The sequence below is a fragment of the Agrilus planipennis genome, unplaced genomic scaffold, assembly GCF_000699045.2.
Source record: "Agrilus planipennis isolate EAB-ADULT unplaced genomic scaffold, Apla_2.0 scaffold125, whole genome shotgun sequence".
In the NCBI taxonomy this organism is placed as follows: domain Eukaryota; kingdom Metazoa; phylum Arthropoda; class Insecta; order Coleoptera; family Buprestidae; genus Agrilus; species Agrilus planipennis.
In genome coordinates, this window is record NW_020439119.1 from 145051 (window position 1) to 164876 (window position 19826).

The 19826-nt window shown below is 35.9% G+C and overlaps 1 protein-coding gene across 1 annotated transcript in view; it reads right to left on the reverse strand.

Moving 5' to 3' along the window:
- LOC108736195 overlaps positions 1 to 19826 on the reverse strand; it is a 121651-nt gene that overhangs the window by 42664 nt on the left and 59161 nt on the right. The window contains exons 5-6 of the mRNA XM_025977711.1: positions 10576 to 10797; positions 10275 to 10481 (exon numbers count right to left, since the gene is read on the reverse strand). Of these exons, the coding sequence (XP_025833496.1) occupies positions 10275 to 10481; positions 10576 to 10797 (429 nt within the window). The remainder of the gene's footprint in view (positions 1 to 10274; positions 10482 to 10575; positions 10798 to 19826) is intronic.

Here is a 19826-nt window from a genome sequence, read left to right on the forward strand (position 1 = left end):
TAGATCTTCCATGCTTGTATAAATGATTGAAGCGATACAAGTAGGATGGTATAAAATAATAGGATGACGCATTTACCTTATGTATGCCGTAATTATGTTTGTGTTGATAAAGATGATATGTGATTTGGAATAAGGAGCGGAGTGTGGTTATTGACTTGTCGCTTATAATGATGGTTATTGATAAGTTGTTTGTCTTGATACTGTAGTTCTTGATTACGTGATGATTCGAAGGGACTTCTGCTTGATGACTGCTGATATGATGACATACAATTTTCGCACGAAATTATTATTTGCACTTATATCCGGCTCAAAGGACCAATTATTTTTATTTAATTTGCGCTGCCGCGCCACTTCCTTCTCCTATGAGGAACACACAAATTTTATGAAGAAGTTTAAATGCAAATAATCTATTTCTATGAGGAAGAACACGAGTAACTGCACGTAGTAATATTCATTTACACTATATACAGTTACTGCTACAAACTGTGTATGAATATATGGAAGACCCTTACGGTGATATTTATGATTAAATACTGAACATGATGATTTGATTATACTGTTGCTAATTGTTGTGTTGTTATTATGAGTTGTGTAAACGTATATAAAACACAACCACCATCCTGAAAGAGGAAGGAGAGAAAGTGGTAACTAACTAGTTTTCAAATATTATTTTGAATAAGTGTAAGCGTATCTACAACTATTTTTAAGATATTACCTGCAAAAGGTCGATACACTAAAATTATACCTAAATCACTTCCATATGATATTTGGATAAACCAACAATATTTCTAATATTTAAACATCTGAACAACTATTAAAACGTCAAGTATTTTAAGCAGGCTACCTGACAAACGGCCACTATCGTAATTCACATATACCTACCAACCAAATTGGGCTTTTTTATTTCTCTTCGATGCAGATAACTTCCTTTGCTTTTAAATACCATAACTACAGTACAGTATCACACCAGGATATTCCTTTCAAGATTTTTAAGTAAATGTACTTGTAGTAGTTAAGAATATGGCAGATTTGGAGAAACATTCCGGATTACACTGTTAAATATTTTAAAACATTCCAACTGTCAAAGAATAAAATTGACTTAAATTTTCTACATATTAATGCGTACCTACCTAATGCGACTTATTTAAAATGTAAAATAATGAAAAAGTTAAAATTAGTTCAATAAAAAATTAATAAAAGCCGCTTAGTATCTAACACGGTAACAGTCTAATTCGAGATGGATAAATTTATTGAAAGAACCATAAAAAGAAATGTATCATCGGTAAAATTAATAAAACTTATTTATGTATATATATTGCAGAATGTGAAATTAAATAAATATGGTGGGAATACATCTTAGCAACCTTCATGGGGTAAGTTAATACAATATCCTTTGTTTTTATTAAATGCAACGGAAACCAACCTTCAATAGCATACACCAATTTGGCTGTGGTTGTGCCAACAAAATTGTAATTTCAGAATATACTACAACATTATCCTGAAGGTCGGAAACATTTTTAACATTGCTTGGGTTATCCAGATAAAGATACGGCAATCCAAACATGACCCATGGGCTCATACCGCTCACTGGTTTATATATATAAAGTTCGTCCCACTTTTTGCGAAACATCTGCAATAATAATTATTTGATGGTAGGTATATTAATTCATTTATATTATGTATTATGTAGTTCGTTTGTTCATTCCTTCGTTCGTTCTATATACCTTATACAGAATTTCTAGCGGTGCACCTCTTAGCAGAAAACAGAAAAACAGTTCCTTGCATTTTACGTGAATATCCTTAAGTATCTTATTTTCTGAGGTGACTGGAAGTCCAACGAGTTCATCTGATGAATTACAGATGGCAGGCAACAGGTTCATAACACAAAAGAGTAAATTTGCCAGGTCGTTGACTAGAACGTGACTCCTGCACATTGACGGAGAAGCCTGTAAAGTTAAAATTAAGCAAAAACTATTTTGGGTAATGTTAGTATTTAAATGTGTTATTTGTGTTTTCCATTTTCGTTTTTTACATGTTTGCAGGTATCTGGAAGGTTTAAGTGCGTTGTTAAGAAAAAATCAAAAATGCACTTTTATATTTAATATTATTTATTAACCAAATTAAATTGTTTTACATGAAAAATTTTCATATGTTACCTCGCACATGGCTTCTTATACTACACACTGGAAAACTGTGAGACTTAACGGCGCAACTCCTTTTTCCAGAAACTGCTTACATACCGCAGCTGCGCCCTTTGTCTTAGCACATATTCGCGCGTACACTCTCGTAGTATATAATATGATGAGTATGGATATACCCGCAGAGTATTTAATATGCATAGCAGACATATATTGCCGTTCTTGAACGACTTGCGTCCAAAAACAAAGAGATAAAATATAAAATATCCAAAATTATGATGATTGAACGCTTATTGTTAGTTACCAACCAAATGGTATTTAAATGAGTTGACAGCCGCTCCCCACAGGCCACCAAAGTGCAGAGATTTAGCTGGTATGAAATTCCAATTAACACTGTTGTTTGCTAATGACGTCTGAATTGACTTATTGTTATATTCAGATTTGATAAAATAATGAATACCTGAATGTTTGGTGATTGTATTTACAAAGTTCGTAACATCGTTAGAATAAATGTGGTTTGATTTCTCACGTCTTACAAAAAATATTCGTATGTTTGCTAAAAAAGGCTCAGTAGTAAGATTGCTAACTAGTTCCATATGAACTGCTTTAGTCAGAAAGAATACAAATTTACTTTCATTTCAAAATTGTTCTTCCTTTATAAGGAAAGGGCCACAAAAATAAATTCGTCAAAGTTGGCTTCGCCCGAAAACAACGAAAATATTAGTAAATTAATTTTTTAATTAATTTAACTAACTACAGGTAATTCCAAATGAATTAGGAAAAATTGTTGCTACAAGCAGCGGTAACATCGACGATACGTACCTAATAGTTTAGGTCGCAATTCATTGTATGTTTACGTGTATGTAGACGAAACAACATACATAGTGACAAAGAAGGCCAGGTTTCTGGACGGCATATATTGGGAATTTCTAGAAAATGTGAAGCCTCTGTAAATAGTTGTCGCTAGTTTGAGTTAATACAAGATACAGAGTTCAAGGCAATAAAAAAAGGAGAGAGAACGTAGAAATGATGGTGTTTGCATAGTGGTGAATTGTTAACTAATTAATAATAGAAGTGTTAATTAGATTAAAAAAATTAAATAGAAGTAATAGTAATGTGATAAGGATTTTAAATACGTAACATTTGGTGTCAGAAGTGGGATTAAAAGAAGACTGAAGAGGATTGAAGGAGGAGAATTCCATCGAATGTTCCAGAGCGTTCACCGGCCTATTTTCTGGGAGTTTCCATCGGTCGGGTGAAACCGTAGAAAGTGATATATCGTTGGAAGGGAGAAGGAGGAATTTGAAGGATTTAAACGATCATTCTGGAAGGTCCCATTGACTGCAAGAAATCTTAACAAGTCGCATATCGTTCGAAAGTTTTTGAAGGAAGAAGAATAAATCCGACATTATCAAAGGGTTCCATCGCAGTTTCTAGAAGAAATCGAAATATTTCATGCTAGTTACGACCAAAGCTACCGAAGCGAAAATGGAGGAACAAATAAATGTACTAATGGCAGTAATGGTAGAAATGTCAAAAAAAAAAATGGAAACCGGACAGGAAGAAATGAAACAGGGACAAGAAGAAATGAAACTGGGTAAGAATAAAAAAGAAAAGGGAGACAGTACAAAATGATACGAACATAGGACAAGAAGAATTAAAAGCTGCTCAAGAAATGAAAGCAAGATAAGAAGAAATGAAAGCAGGACAAGAAGAAATGAAGGCAGGGCAAGAGGAAATGAAAGAAGAATTAAAAGCAGCTCAGGAAGAAATGAAACAAAATATGCGAGCAGTACAGGAAGCTATAACTACGTGACATTTGGTGTCAGAAGTGGGATTAGAAGAAAATAGAAGAAAGGGAAATCAAAATGGACAAGAAGATAGAAGAAAGGGAAATAAATAAAGAGGATAGAAGAAAGGGATATTAATACGGAAAATGAAGATCGAAAGGAGATCTTGAAGAAATTAGGGAACAAATGAGATAAGAAATTTTTCGCAAGCCCGTCAAAAAGTACACCTCTCACTTTTGATGGGAACATCTCGTAGTCTATTTACTTGAAGCATTTGTTGAAATTTTTAAAAAATTTTCCTAAGAAATGCATCCTACTTGTACGAAAAGTAATGTATCTAGGTCATGTCATAACATCGAAAGGAATTATGAACGATGCTGAATGTCAAAAAGGATTNTTGAAGAAGATAGTGGAATGGAAAAAGACGAAAAACGGCCAACGTGGCAGCAAGTTTCTTCCTGTACCCAAGTACTAAAATCGTTATGGGCTCAATGGGACTCTATGGTTTTGGAGGATGGCATCCTGAAGCGTGTTGTTAAAAGTCCAGATGGACAGGAAGATAGGAGGCAACTGGTTATTTCTCGAAACAAGGTTAGAGAGATGTTGCAGTATCTTCATGATGGATCATCTGGTGGCCATTTTGGAGTGAACTGTAAGGAAGATGTCAAGAATTGCTGTAAGAAGTGTACCACAGAAAAGGCCAAGGGCGCCAATGCGTCAATACAATGTCGGTGGCCCCTTCGAACGAATCGCAATCGATGTGGCGGGTCCATTCCCAGAGTCCGAGGCAAGTACATCGTGGTCGTTATGGACTATTGTACGAAGTGGGTTGAAGCCTATGTCCTTCCGAACCAGGAGCCGGAGACCATAGTTGAGGAACTGATGAAAGAGTTGATCAGTCGTTTTGGGGTGCCCTTGGAGTTGCACTCAGACCAAGAGAGGAACTTCGAATCGGCTATATTCCGTGGAATATGCGAGCCCCTAGGAATAAAGAAAACTTGAACCACTCCACTCCATCCATAATCGGACGGCATGGTTGAACGAATGAACCGGGACTTGATTAAATATCTCTCCAACGTAGTGTCTGCCACCAAAGGGACTGGGACCGCTATTTGCCTTTATTCTTAATGGCATACCGTTCATCTGTCCACAAAATGACTGGTCAAACACCTGCCAGTGTCATTTTCGGAAGGGAGTTACGACTACCATGTGACCAAATTCGGCTGTAAACCAGGAGATGACTTGGCTGGAGAAGATTATGTTACCAACCTCCGAAGAAAGCTTAACGATTTCCACGAGTCGGTTCGTCTGCATGCTCAGATTACTGGACTGTCACCTAAGTTCCAACAGAATTGGGAAGGACCCTATGAGATAGTGAAGAAGATTAACGACGTGATCTATCGAATTAAGAAAACCCCAAATGGAAATCCGAAGGTAGTCCCTTTTAATCGCTTGGCTCCATTCGCCGGTACAAATGAAGAGGAGGCGCGGGCCAGATTATTAAGAACTATTCCTTCCGAGCCCACATTCGAAGAGGAAGGAAGGCCCCCATGTTAACAGGAGATTTGGAGTGACGCAAGAAATCCGACGAGACCTCTTTGCTATATCCCAGGAATATTCTCTGGCCCATTGCGTTTCAAAGGATCTAAGAATGAACCGTGGTATCGCGTCCGAGTTCAAACACAGATTTGGCGGTTTGGAACATCTTGAAGACCAAGTACAGAAGGGAAAAAGACTGTTGTGCTTGCCTGACGGACGCAGTAATGGAACTCCGCGGACATCTTCTGGAGAATAACCTACAGAAGCTGGCAATTCCGAAGCTTGGTTGTGGACTGGACAAGCTAAATTGGAAGATCGTATGGAACATGATCGAAGTCCTGTTCTACCGTACTGGAATAGACATTTTGGTTTGCAGGAAAAACCCGAATCGGACCAATCATGAGAAGACCGTGGACTGTTACTTCTATTCCCGGAGTGGATGTCGTGAAGGGAGAACTGCAGATTCCGGCATAATCCTGCGAAACGGAAAGTGACGGCTCGAGAAAGTTCCCGAAGTGATAGAAGTGAAATAAATAGAACAGTGAATAGTAACAGTAGTGTAAATAAATAGAATAATTACCTAAGTTTAGTAATAATTTAATAGTGTTTCTAAGTTCAATAATAATTAGTGTAAATAAATAGTTTTCTTCTTAAAAGTTAATCTGTTAAACTCACGAACATTACAATACGAAATATATCCTCCCGTAGTCCACAAATGTCTTCAATCGAATCGGAGCCTGTTAGCAAATCATCGACATAGAAGTCACGTTTAATTACTTCGCAAGCCAATGAGTAATCGCTACTGTTTTCGACTGACAACTGCTGAAGACATCGAATAGCTAAAAATGATGCACATACTGTACCATAAGTCATCGTGTTTAATCGGAAGGACGTAATCGTTTGGTCTGAAATTTCACGCCAAAGTATCAATTGCAAGTTACGCTGATTTTCATCGACTACTACTTGTCAATACATTTAGCTATATCAGCTGTAATAACAAAGGTGTGTAATCGAAACCGTAATAAGATCGGATGTAGGTCGCTTTGGATAGTTGGGTCAACACATTGAATCTTATTATGTGATACTCCCGATACTGTATTCGCGGATGCATCAAAGACTACGCGAACCTTGGTTGTGAGGCTTGATTCCTTGACTACAGCATGACATGGAAGATAGCAATACGGGCTTTAGATATCTTGTTCTGAAACCTTAGTCATGTGCCCTAATGATTCGTATTCAGACATGAATTTCGCGTATTCGATCTTCAAATTACCTATTTTGTTTAATATTCTTTCTATTGAATAGAATCGCTTTAGAGCTAATTGTTTAGAATCCCCTAATTCACTAACCGAACGCTTAAATGGTATACTAACTATAAATCTCCCTCTTCATTTCGTCGATACGTTACGACGAAATGATCCCCGCAAAAGGTTTCTTCTTCAGACTATCATGCTTCTTATGTTCAAAGTTGTCTAATTCCCAAAATTTCTCTAACTGATTGCTTAAAATATTGTTACTATCCTGGATGCTACAATAAGACACAATATGGTTTCCTTGTTTATCCTATTTGTTTCGTATATATCTCCTCCTAAAGCCCAACTTAATTTTGTGTTTTGTAATATTGGCTTGTTTTTACCTAACCTAATTCTACCTACGTTAAGCAATTCCCAGAACAAACCGGCTCCGAACAGAATATATACATTACCTGGAACATTGCAATTACTATCGGTCAGTTTACTATTTGTGGGTATTTTTAAAGTACATAACTTGAATGGAATAATCGGTATGTTGTCGCTTATCCTATCCAAAATGAAACATGAAATTTCCATATCATAATCACTAGCACGAGGCTTGATTGTTACTGAAGTTCAGAATCGTATATTAGCTACTGTTTCGCTTATACCACCTACGGGTAAGTTCCACTCGAATTTTTTGAGCCCAAGTCTTATGCACGGTGATTTAGTTATAAAGTTCGATTGAGATCCTACGTCTAGTAAAATTCTGCATTTTTGAAATGAACCATGACATTCTAATACATTTACACATGCAGTTGATAATAATGTTTGAATTGACGAAGCATTACCTACAGTACAGTTTGTATAGAAGACCGCCTTTGTTACAAATACGTTACTATCATTACTACTACTAGACGGTCCTGCTGAGTTATCGGATTTGGGACTATTATCTTCAGGTTCATTATTCTGACAATTATGTTGCTTGTTGACCCGTTCTTCAATATGAACGATCCTGCTGTGTTTCTTATTACATTTTTTACATTTTTATGCAAGGCAGTCTTTCACAGAATGATTCTTCCTAAAGCAATTTAGACAGAGTTGGAGACGTTTGATTTCCATGATACGTTCGTTTATACTTAAGTTTAAAAATGCTTTAGAACTATAAATACTATGTTCTTTGTCTTGCAAAAATGACAATAATTCGAAGAATTGCTAACATATGATCTTAAATGATTGTTTATTGGCTTATTGTTGGAGCTAAATACGTTCTGATTCTCCTTGTTGTCTTCTAATGAACCTAGTATGCTACATCTGCTTTCTAGAAATTTAGTGAACTCTGCAAAGGTCGGAATTCATTTTTTAACGTTAAGGATTCCCATTCATGTCTAGTACCATTAATTAACTTAGAACTTATAAGGTAGATTAAAATAGTACCTAAAGTGGGTTGTTCATAAGTTTTGAAACACTGAATTAATTTTAACGTATCATCTAATAAGCATTGCAGGGAGTGGTAGCTGTCCTTTCTCATTGACTCTACGTTAAATAATGATTTAATGCTGTTTTGCACCATTAATTTTTTATTCTCATACCTTCGTTTGAGCAAATCCCAAGCTATCTCATAATTGTCGAATGATATTTTTAATGTTTTAAGTGATTGAGCAGCATCATGCTTAACTATCGATAACAAGTAATAAAATGTATGCATGTTGGATAATTTAGAATTCTAATTTATGAGCGTATCAAAGGCATCGTGAAATTCTAACCACTCTTCAAACTGACAATTGAATGTAGGTAAACTAATGCTTCTCAGGTCACCAACTGGTTCATTTTCGGTATTTTTACTATCTGATTGACTTTGTTCTTTGATCGACACGTTAGCAATCAAAGTTATAGCAAATGTCGTGGTTTCATAAAATGAACGTTCAAATTGTTCTATATCGTTTTCATGCGCAATATTATCTGATATGTTAATTATTTTGAAGTGAATTTGTTTGTACACTACCAAGATATTATTGATATTAGAAAGTCTGTCCTTAATTTCAGTCACGTGCTCACTATTAATTAAAGTAGCTTCTGAAATGGTGTTTACACTATTTTTGAATCTGGTTAAATGGGATTTTAGTTGAGCCCTTTGTTAAATTAAAGTCCTTAGATCTTCCATGCTTGTATAAATGATTGAAGCGATACAAGTAGGATGGTATAAAATAATAGGATGACGCATTTACCTTATGTATGCCGTAATTATGTTTGTGTTGATAAAGATGATATGTGATTTGGAATAAGGAGCGGAGTGTGGTTATTGACTTGTCGCTTATAATGATGGTTATTGATAAGTTGTTTGTCTTGATACTGTAGTTCTTGATTACGTGATGATTCGAAGGGACTTCTGCTTGATGACTGCTGATATGATGACATACAATTTTCGCACGAAATTATTATTTGCACTTATATCCGGCTCAAAGGACCAATTATTTTTATTTAATTTGCGCTGCCGCGCCACTTCCTTCTCCTATGAGGAACACACAAATTTTATGAAGAAGTTTAAATGCAAATAATCTATTTCTATGAGGAAGAACACGAGTAACTGCACGTAGTAATATTCATTTACACTATATACAGTTACTGCTACAAACTGTGTATGAATATATGGAAGACCCTTACGGTGATATTTATGATTAAATACTGAACATGATGATTTGATTATACTGTTGCTAATTGTTGTGTTGTTATTATGAGTTGTGTAAACGTATATAAAACACAACCACCATCCTGAAAGAGGAAGGAGAGAAAGTGGTAACTAACTAGTTTTCAAATATTATTTTGAATAAGTGTAAGCGTATCTACAACTATTTTTAAGATATTACCTGCAAAAGGTCGATACACTAAAATTATACCTAAATCACTTCCATATGATATTTGGATAAACCAACAATATTTCTAATATTTAAACATCTGAACAACTATTAAAACGTCAAGTATTTTAAGCAGGCTACCTGACAAACGGCCACTATCGTAATTCACATATACCTACCAACCAAATTAGGCTTTTTTATTTCTCTTCGATGCAGATAACTTCCTTTGCTTTTAAATACCATAACTACAGTACAGTATCACACCAGGATATTCCTTTCAAGATTTTTAAGTAAATGTACTTGTAGTAGTTAAGAATATGGCAGATTTGGAGAAACATTCCGGATTACACTGTTAAATATTTTAAAACATTCCAACTGTCAAAGAATAAAATTGACTTAAATTTTCTACATATTAATGCGTACCTACCTAATGCGACTTATTTAAAATGTAAAATAATGAAAAAGTTAAAATTAGTTCAATAAAAAATTAATAAAAGCCGCTTAGTATCTAACACGGTAACAGTCTAATTCGAGATGGATAAATTTATTGAAAGAACCATAAAAAGAAATGTATCATCGGTAAAATTAATAAAACTTATTTATGTATATATATTGCAGAATGTGAAATTAAATAAATATGGTGGGAATACATCTTAGCAACCTTCATGGGGTAAGTTAATACAATATCCTTTGTTTTTATTAAATGCAACGGAAACCAACCTTCAATAGCATACACCAATTTGGCTGTGGTTGTGCCAACAAAATTGTAATTTCAGAATATACTACAACATTATCCTGAAGGTCGGAAACATTTTTAACATTGCTTGGGTTATCCAGATAAAGATACGGCAATCCAAACATGACCCATGGGCTCATACCGCTCACTGGTTTATATATATAAAGTTCGTCCCACTTTTTGCGAAACATCTGCAATAATAATTATTTGATGGTAGGTATATTAATTCATTTATATTATGTATTATGTAGTTCGTTTGTTCATTCCTTCGTTCGTTCTATATACCTTATACAGAATTTCTAGCGGTGCACCTCTTAGCAGAAAACAGAAAAACAGTTCCTTGCATTTTACGTGAATATCCTTAAGTATCTTATTTTCTGAGGTGACTGGAAGTCCAACGAGTTCATCTGATGAATTACAGATGGCAGGCAACAGGTTCATAACACAAAAGAGTAAATTTGCCAGGTCGTTGACTAGAACGTGACTCCTGCACATTGACGGAGAAGCCTGTAAAGTTAAAATTAAGCAAAAACTATTTTGGGTAATGTTAGTATTTAAATGTGTTATTTGTGTTTTCCATTTTCGTTTTTTACATGTTTGCAGGTATCTGGAAGGTTTAAGTGCGTTGTTAAGAAAAAATCAAAAATGCACTTTTATATTTAATATTATTTATTAACCAAATTAAATTGTTTTACATGAAAAATTTTCATATGTTACCTCGCACATGGCTTCTTATACTACACACTGGAAAACTGTGAGACTTAACGGCGCAACTCCTTTTTCCAGAAACTGCTTACATACCGCAGCTGCGCCCTTTGTCTTAGCACATATTCGCGCGTACACTCTCGTAGTATATAATATGATGAGTATGGATATACCCGCAGAGTATTTAATATGCATAGCAGACATATATTGCCGTTCTTGAACGACTTGCGTCCAAAAACAAAGAGATAAAATATAAAATATCCAAAATTATGATGATTGAACGCTTATTGTTAGTTACCAACCAAATGGTATTTAAATGAGTTGACAGTCGCTCCCCACAGGCCACCAAAGTGCAGAGATTTAGCTGGTATGAAATTCCAATTAACACTGTTGTTTGCTAATGACGTCTGAATTGACTTATTGTTATATTCAGATTTGATAAAATAATGAATACCTGAATGTTTGGTGATTGTATTTACAAAGTTCGTAACATGGTTAGAATAAATGTGGTTTGATTTCTCACGTCTTACAAAAAATATTCGTATGTTTGCTAAAAAAGGCTCAGTAGTAAGATTGCTAACTAGTTCCATATGAACTGCTTTAGTCAGAAAGAATACAAATTTACTTTCATTTCAAAATTGTTCTTCCTTTATAAGGAAAGGGCCACAAAAATAAATTCGTCAAAGTTGGCTTCGCCCGAAAACAACGAAAATATTAGTAAATTAATTTTTTAATTAATTTAACTAACTACAGGTAATTCCAAATGAATTAGGAAAAATTGTTGCTACAAGCAGCGGTAACATCGACGATACGTACCTAATAGTTTAGGTCGCAATTCATTGTATGTTTACGTGTATGTAGACGAAACAACATACATAGTGACAAAGAAGGCCAGGTTTCTGGACGGCATATATTGGGAATTTCTAGAAAATGTGAAGCCTCTGTAAATAGTTGTCGCTAGTTTGAGTTAATACGAGATACAGAGTTCAAGGCAATAAAAAAAGGAGAGAGAACGTAGAAATGATGGTGTTTGCATAGTGGTGAATTGTTAACTAATTAATAATAGAAGTGTTAATTAGATTAAAAAAATTAAATAGAAGTAATAGTAATGTGATAAGGATTTTAAATACGTAACATTTGGTGTCAGAAGTGGGATTAAAAGAAGACTGAAGAGGATTGAAGGAGGAGAATTCCATCGAATGTTCCAGAGCGTTCACCGGCCTATTTTCTGGGAGTTTCCATCGGTCGGGTGAAACCGTAGAAAGTGATATATCGTTGGAAGGGAGAAGGAGGAATTTGAAGGATTTAAACGATCATTCTGGAAGGTCCCATTGACTGCAAGAAATCTTAACAAGTCGCATATCGTTCGAAAGTTTTTGAAGGAAGAAGAATAAATCCGACATTATCAAAGGGTTCCATCGCAGTTTCTAGAAGAAATCGAAATATTTCATGCTAGTTACGACCAAAGCTACCGAAGCGAAAATGGAGGAACAAATAAATGTACTAATGGCAGTAATGGTAGAAATGTCAAAAAAAAAATGGAAACCGGACAGGAAGAAATGAAACAGGGACAAGAAGAAATGAAACTGGGTAAGAATAAAAAAGAAAAGGGAGACAGTACAAAATGATACGAACATAGGACAAGAAGAATTAAAAGCTGCTCAAGAAATGAAAGCAAGATAAGAAGAAATGAAAGCAGGACAAGAAGAAATGAAGGCAGGGCAAGAGGAAATGAAAGAAGAATTAAAAGCAGCTCAGGAAGAAATGAAACAAAATATGCGAGCAGTACAGGAAGCTATAACTACGTGACATTTGGTGTCAGAAGTGGGATTAGAAGAAAATAGAAGAAAGGGAAATCAAAATGGACAAGAAGATAGAAGAAAGGGAAATAAATAAAGAGGATAGAAGAAAGGGATATTAATACGGAAAATGAAGATCGAAAGGAGATCTTGAAGAAATTAGGGAACAAATGAGATAAGAAATTTTTCGCAAGCCCGTCAAAAAGTACACCTCTCACTTTTGATGGGAACATCTCGTAGTCTATTTACTTGAAGCATTTGTTGAAATTTTTAAAAAATTTTCCTAAGAAATGCATCCTACTTGTACGAAAAGTAATGTATCTAGGTCATGTCATAACATCGAAAGGAATTATGAACGATGCTGAAAAGTAATGTATCTAGGTCATGTCATAACATCGAAAGGAATTATGAACGATGCTGAATGTCAAAAAGGATTTGAACATCTGAAGCTCTCTGGAGCCCCAATATTGACATACCCACCGTTTTGCAAAACCAACATCGTTGATACCAACGCTAATAATATGGGACTTGGTGGTATGTTAACCCACGTACAAGATGGAAAAGAATAGGTCATCGGGTACTTTAGTAAGACACTCTCGAAGCCAGAGCGAAATGAATGTGTCACCCGCCGAGAGCTTTAGCTGTGGTTAAAACTCTCGAAGATTTCTGCAGGTACCTGTATGAACAGAAGTTTCTCTTAAGAACGGATCATGCCTCTCTGAAATGGCAACTGCAATTCAAGCACCCAGAAGGACAGATTGCACAATGGCTACAATAACTTCAAGAATATGAGTTTGGCATCGAGCATCGCCTAGGAAAACAACACAGCAACGCTGATGCACTGTAACGGAGACCTTGCCTTGAAAGCTACCAACATTGTTCATCTGCAGAGAATAAGGATCTGTTGTAATTTAACCACTGTCCAGCCTGAGGAATCGTGGGAAGATAAGGCATTAATCGAAAACCAGGAGGAGGACGAAGACATTGGCCCAATAATGAGATGGAAAGAAGTCGGAACCTCAATACCATCGTAAACAGATGTCAGTCTCCTGAGTCAAACAACGAAAAGTTATTGGGCGTGGTGGACTTCCCTTAATCCCTTAACTTGGACTACGGTGTTTTGAATAAAATGTGGGAATGTCCACATGGAACCAGAAGCATGATCAAGTGGTACTTCCGAAGAAAAGAATTTGAAAAATCTTAGAGCAGTCCATGGCGAAAAACATTTTGGCATTAGGGAAGGTGCGAGAACGATTTTATTGGCGACAAGGTATGACTATATAAATATTGTTCATCGTATTGAGAAAGGGTCTCGGGCAGAAATGAAGATCGTTCATCTTGACCGGCTTGCACTTCATTAGTAAATTAAAAGGAAATAATCGACTTGTTTGAGCTCTTCTAAGCAAATTTGGTACTTACACGAGTGCTCACAATAAACATGTGACGTTCTAACGTTTTTTGTGATATAAATTCACCACAGGAATTACTAAAAGTACCAATACAAGGTGAAAGTAAGTCCATTTTTCTTTTCTCCCGGTTCACGACGAGTTCGTTGAAATAATTGTGCTACAAATCAATATTTACGCGGGATATGCACTACCAAATCTGCTGTCTGGCCGTAATTTTAGGATTGGTCGATTACATGTTGCACAGGAATATTGTAGGCGGGAAGAAACATTTCCGAAGATGTAAGTAAGACAAAACTAAAGCCTGGTGAATCCGTTCATCGTTATGGAGAAAATATCTATGTACGTAAATGGAAGAACAAACGGAAGATACTATATACTACTGAAGAACATGCAAATACGATGGAAGAAGTTTCGTTTAGATATGGTACTAATAAAATAAACCAGCCCCAATTGTTCAATACAAAAACTATATGCCGGTTGTAGATCTACAAGATCAGTTGCAGTTTTACTATCCATCCCATAGTAAAATAATGGGTTTAAAAAAATAGGAACTCACATTATTCCGACTATGTTGTACAATTCCTATATGTTAAACAGTAAATATTTTACACCAAAGATGTCGTACCTAGAATATCATGAATCAATAGTTGTTGCAATGGTACCAGTTTTACCAGGAAACGAACCCAGAGACATGACAAATCAATTCAAAGAGAACAAATGCATTCAGCATGGTCCATCTAAATTAGAAAAGGGCACAAGATACAATAAACTGCGACACGAATGTCGATGATGCTCAAAATGTGAAATTCGAAGATACAAGCTTATATTTCCCGGATCTTCCAGAACTGTGTGTTTTGACCATTGCTTTCAGGAGCTTCGCAATAATCTATAATGTAATGTATTAGATAGGTATATATTTTCTATAAATTTTTTGCTAATGTTTGAATACTTTTTATGAAATATTTATGTAGTTTCCAAAATATCCAATTTTTATCTACTACAAATTACCTCAAATTAATAAGAAAAATCTTTACTGCTATAACGCCCTCGTCGAAAATCGAACCCAGGACTTTTGCGTATACAGGTAATTTGTAGTGGATAAAAATTAAATGAATTTTTACATTAATATTAAATGTCAACCCTGTTAAACGTTTCTTAAATTGTTTCATATCATTTAAATGATATCACTACTCGTTTTCGCTGATCCGTCAAACACTATTTTTCCCTTCATAAAACTAAAACAAACAAAAAAAAATTCATGAATAACCGGGTGGTATGGTAAGAAATAACGTTCTGTACATTTATAATTATTTGTAGTTTCTGTCACATCACCTAATGTTAAATACTCGTGAAGAAATTTTATGTATTTATTGTTCTTTAGGCTCTAGATTTTGGCCAAATTTCTGTTCAAAATTGTGAAATCATTTTAAAGCTACGTTGTAACTTTCCCCATATATTGTTTTTGTCCGTTCAACAGCAATTGCACAACATAACTTTCTGTTGATACGCGTACCGTATTCACAATAGTGTTCATCACATATTTTGCGACCAATGTACTGCAGGTACAGCCTCCTCGATCTCCCAAAATCATTTCAATTAAGCCTCTAAAGGAATATTAGAGACGCAACCCAACGTCTCTCTAGTGTTACCATGTTATCTAAATTACTTTCTACGGAAGTCGAAACTATCCAACGGAATACTGTTTTTTGTAGGACAGCCGAATCAACCACACTAGTAAATTATAGAAGAATTCAGCTCCGATTAGCACCTCTGTTCTGATGGTTTGTGGAATTCGGAATTAGTGAGTGTAATATTTGCGGGAATTGATAAACTGTTGCGACTGATTGTACGTGGATAAAGGTGACCAGTTATCGTTGGTACTAATGAAAACGCTACTTTTGTTGAAAAGGTAGTAGATTTCGATTTAATGATAGTGTGAATAGAAAACTCAATATTTGTACTTTGTTGATTCAAGTCTAGTACTGACATATTAATTTCACGTTTTTGTAATTGTAATGAATTTGCATTTTTTTCGGAAATTAAATTAGAGTGGGAGTGAAGCAGTACTCTACATACGTGCATTTTATTTTAGCTGCTACTAATCAAATTGGAAGTGGTAGACAAAAACAAACTAAATGAACCATTTATGCTTGGTGTTAGAAGAACCTTTTTTTGAACTTTCAGTAAGCAGTCTTGGTTTATCTGAGGAATTCTGCTAATATAAAAGAGTGCTGTGTCGTCTATTACAGACCGGGCTGCATACTGTTGCGACTTTCGTTGCTGGGGTGCTGCTGCTTGCTGCATTCCGTTTTCCCTGCATTTCACTTATTATGAGCGCTTGGATTTTTAAATTGCTGAATGTTTTTATTACTCGAAATAGCATACATATTGCTCCATTTCCATCTTCTTTTCCAATGTCATGCTGGATGATGCTGCTTTTTTAACTTCGACGTTACGTGCCAATGCTGTTTCTACCTCTTTCTTAAAATCTAATACCTCCTCCTCAAATAGCTTGATCTTCGATGGGGTGTTTTCTTCCGGGCTTTTTGGCCGTGGTCCGTGGAATTTTACTTTTCCATACGTTTCGCCGTTCCTTGCTGACGGCATGTTCAGTGGTGACTGGGCAGGTACTGAGTCGCAACTGATGGTGAAACGTTTGGAAAAATAAAATTCCACGGACCACGGCCAAAAAACTAGGAAGAAAACACATCATCGATGTAGGCCGGCCGAGAAAGCCTAAGAACTACAGTAGCATGATCTTCATCTTGTGATCGTAGTTCTCACACTAGTGCAACGTCCTTCTTGTAAAATTGTACTCTTCTTTGCATAATTCCATACACAGACCTTCGCGGTATGATCAACTGTAGTCTGCTATTAGTACTATCCTAGTTTTGTACCACCCGTGTCAGGATACCATCTTTTTCAACGATAGAATTCTATTGATTCCATAACGATTTTTGGATAAACCTTCCGTCCTCCGTCATTTTTCCATTTCCAGACCATTCTCGGGATACTAGGGTACTAGCAGTAGCCACTGCCCATCCATAAGGATTAATTTTACAACCTCTCGTGCTCCTTAACTCACCTACAGTGCTTGCAATTTTCGGGACATGATTTTTGATATAAAGCGTTCGAAATATATATTGCCATTCCTAACTAGGTGTACTATGACAAAATCATATTCGATGAGCTACTACTACCCAACCTGGTATTTAACCCTCAGGGCTCTTAAAATTTAGTAACCACTTTAAAGCGGCATGGTCAGCACGGAGAGAAAACTACCTCTCATAGAGGTACTTGCAGAAATGCCCCACGCTCTGCACTACGGTTAACAATTTTTGCCTGATTACACAGCATTTCCATTTACACTTAGATAGAATCCTACTGAGATAACTGAACACTTCTTCGTCTCCATCTAGTAATTGAGTGAGAATCTGTTTCAACATGTTAATATGGATGTCCAAAACGATTTTCCCAGCTAGTAAAGTAAAATCTACAACAAGTGTGGAAGCGAGAACATAAAATAACTTCTCGAATACCACCAAGCAACCCAGTTCTCAAATCCAAGGAAGCTTCAGACATCGGTAGGTACTAGTCACTTCTGCATCGCTCTAATCTTTTGCGGGTCGTCTGAAACTGCGATACTAAAAGCTACTTACCCCAGGTTAATGGCTCTTTCTTGAGATTTAGCTATTTATTGGGACCTCTTCTAATTTCACCGACAACAATAATGTCGTAGAGGTATACTAGGCATTTTTAACCAATTAGCAACTCAAGATAGTTTCCATAAGTTGCTAGGATGCAGTTGGCGTGTTGCATAAACCGAACATTAAAATGCCACAGTCCTGTTCCGATGGAGAGTGTCGTCTTCTATTTGGATTAAGGTTTAACATTGAGAATATCGTCGACCAAGTTCGTTCAAGGTATCGTCGATTCGAAAGGGATAGCTGTCTTTCTTCGTTACAATGTGCAACTAGCGGCATAAATTAATGTCGAATTATGCTTCCTTTTAACTGGCAAAGTCCACGATCTTATCATTTCCTTGTACATATCTCTAGATCTTTCTGACTTTTTCTTTTTCACCAATAACAGTCTCCACGGTCTGTGTCGGATGGGTTGCAGTCCGTCCGCCTTTATTGTGGAGAAGACGTTCGTTTAGCGCAAACAAACCTGGGGCTTCTTCTTCTGGGATCGACGTTTGACCCGCCACGTTGACTCTGACTGATTTTCCTGCGTGTGGGGTATGGACTCAAAAACAGGTTATCTATAAGCGCGAGCAGCTGGTACATATTTTGTTAATGTAAGAATTAATTTTTAATTATTGGTCGCTTTTATCAGTGCCGGTGTTACTATAGAGTCCATTCAATTTGTTTTAAAATGTAGGTAATATTTTCAACTGTTATTTGCATTTATTGAAGAAATATATCTCTGTTGTTTCAGTCCTTGAAATACATGAGGATATTTACCATTCAGCATTGATTTATACGTTCTCTATTTTAAAAATAAAAAGGTATTGAGCTGATGGCCTTAATAATATACGTATTTACGAAATTAAATTTCGAAGGAAATTTAACTTATCTTACTGATTTTAAACATACTATCGACTACTTCTGTGTCGCATTCTTGCAAGCTTTCCTCTGTCTTTTGACGTCGATGGCTTAGCTGCATATGATAGACTGATGTCTGCATTTTCAATTTTAAAGGAAAAGTACTATTGCACCCGTCAGAACATGATGCGACATTGGGCAATGCTTCGTGAATATCCTCGATTACAAAAGGGTACACCGGTAGCTTTGGGTAATCTGGTTGACATATTTAATCAACATACGAGGTCATTAGAAAATCTCCCGTTGCAACGTGGGATATTCCGGTCACAGATTTAATTTTATCCTAAATTAATCCAGCAACACCGTGGCATTGGGAAATGACGTTAGACAACAATGAAGTACCCAGCTGTAAAACCTTGTTAAAATTCTTAGAAAAAAGATCCAAGTGCTCAACGTTTTCATCAATAAAGGAAACCAGTTCTCCAAAAATTGAAACATTTTTGTAAAAGTATTTTAGAGGTTGTGTATACTTGATTAGTTATAGGTAATAGTTCTATAAAATAGTTAGGTTAGTGTCAATTAATGAACGTATCAACCGGAAGTGACGACTTAGAGGATTTGAACGCGACTTTTGGTTCATTGAACTTCTCAGGAGAGGGATTTTTAGATTTCCGACGAACCGAAACTTTACCAAATTTTATTATGCAGTACGATAATGTTCAGCGGGTTCAGGCGCCGCGACTTAACACAGAACAACTTATTTCCGCCGCAAAAAAAAATACGGCGATATTTTACCCAAGTATGATGGTAATCCGAACACTCTCGAGACATTTATTTCACGTGTTGATCAGTTTTTTAATAGATATGGAAACACAGATGACGAGACTCTCAACGACTATGTATTTTGTTTGATATGTTCAAAATTGTTAGGTGAAGCGAACGACTTAGTTTTATGTAGACCCGACATACAGAACTGGCCATCGTTAAGGGATGTGCTCAGAAATAAATTCGAAGACCACATCGATAGGAAAATTTTGGCACAGATTTAAAAATCTCAAAATTAAACCAAATGAAAT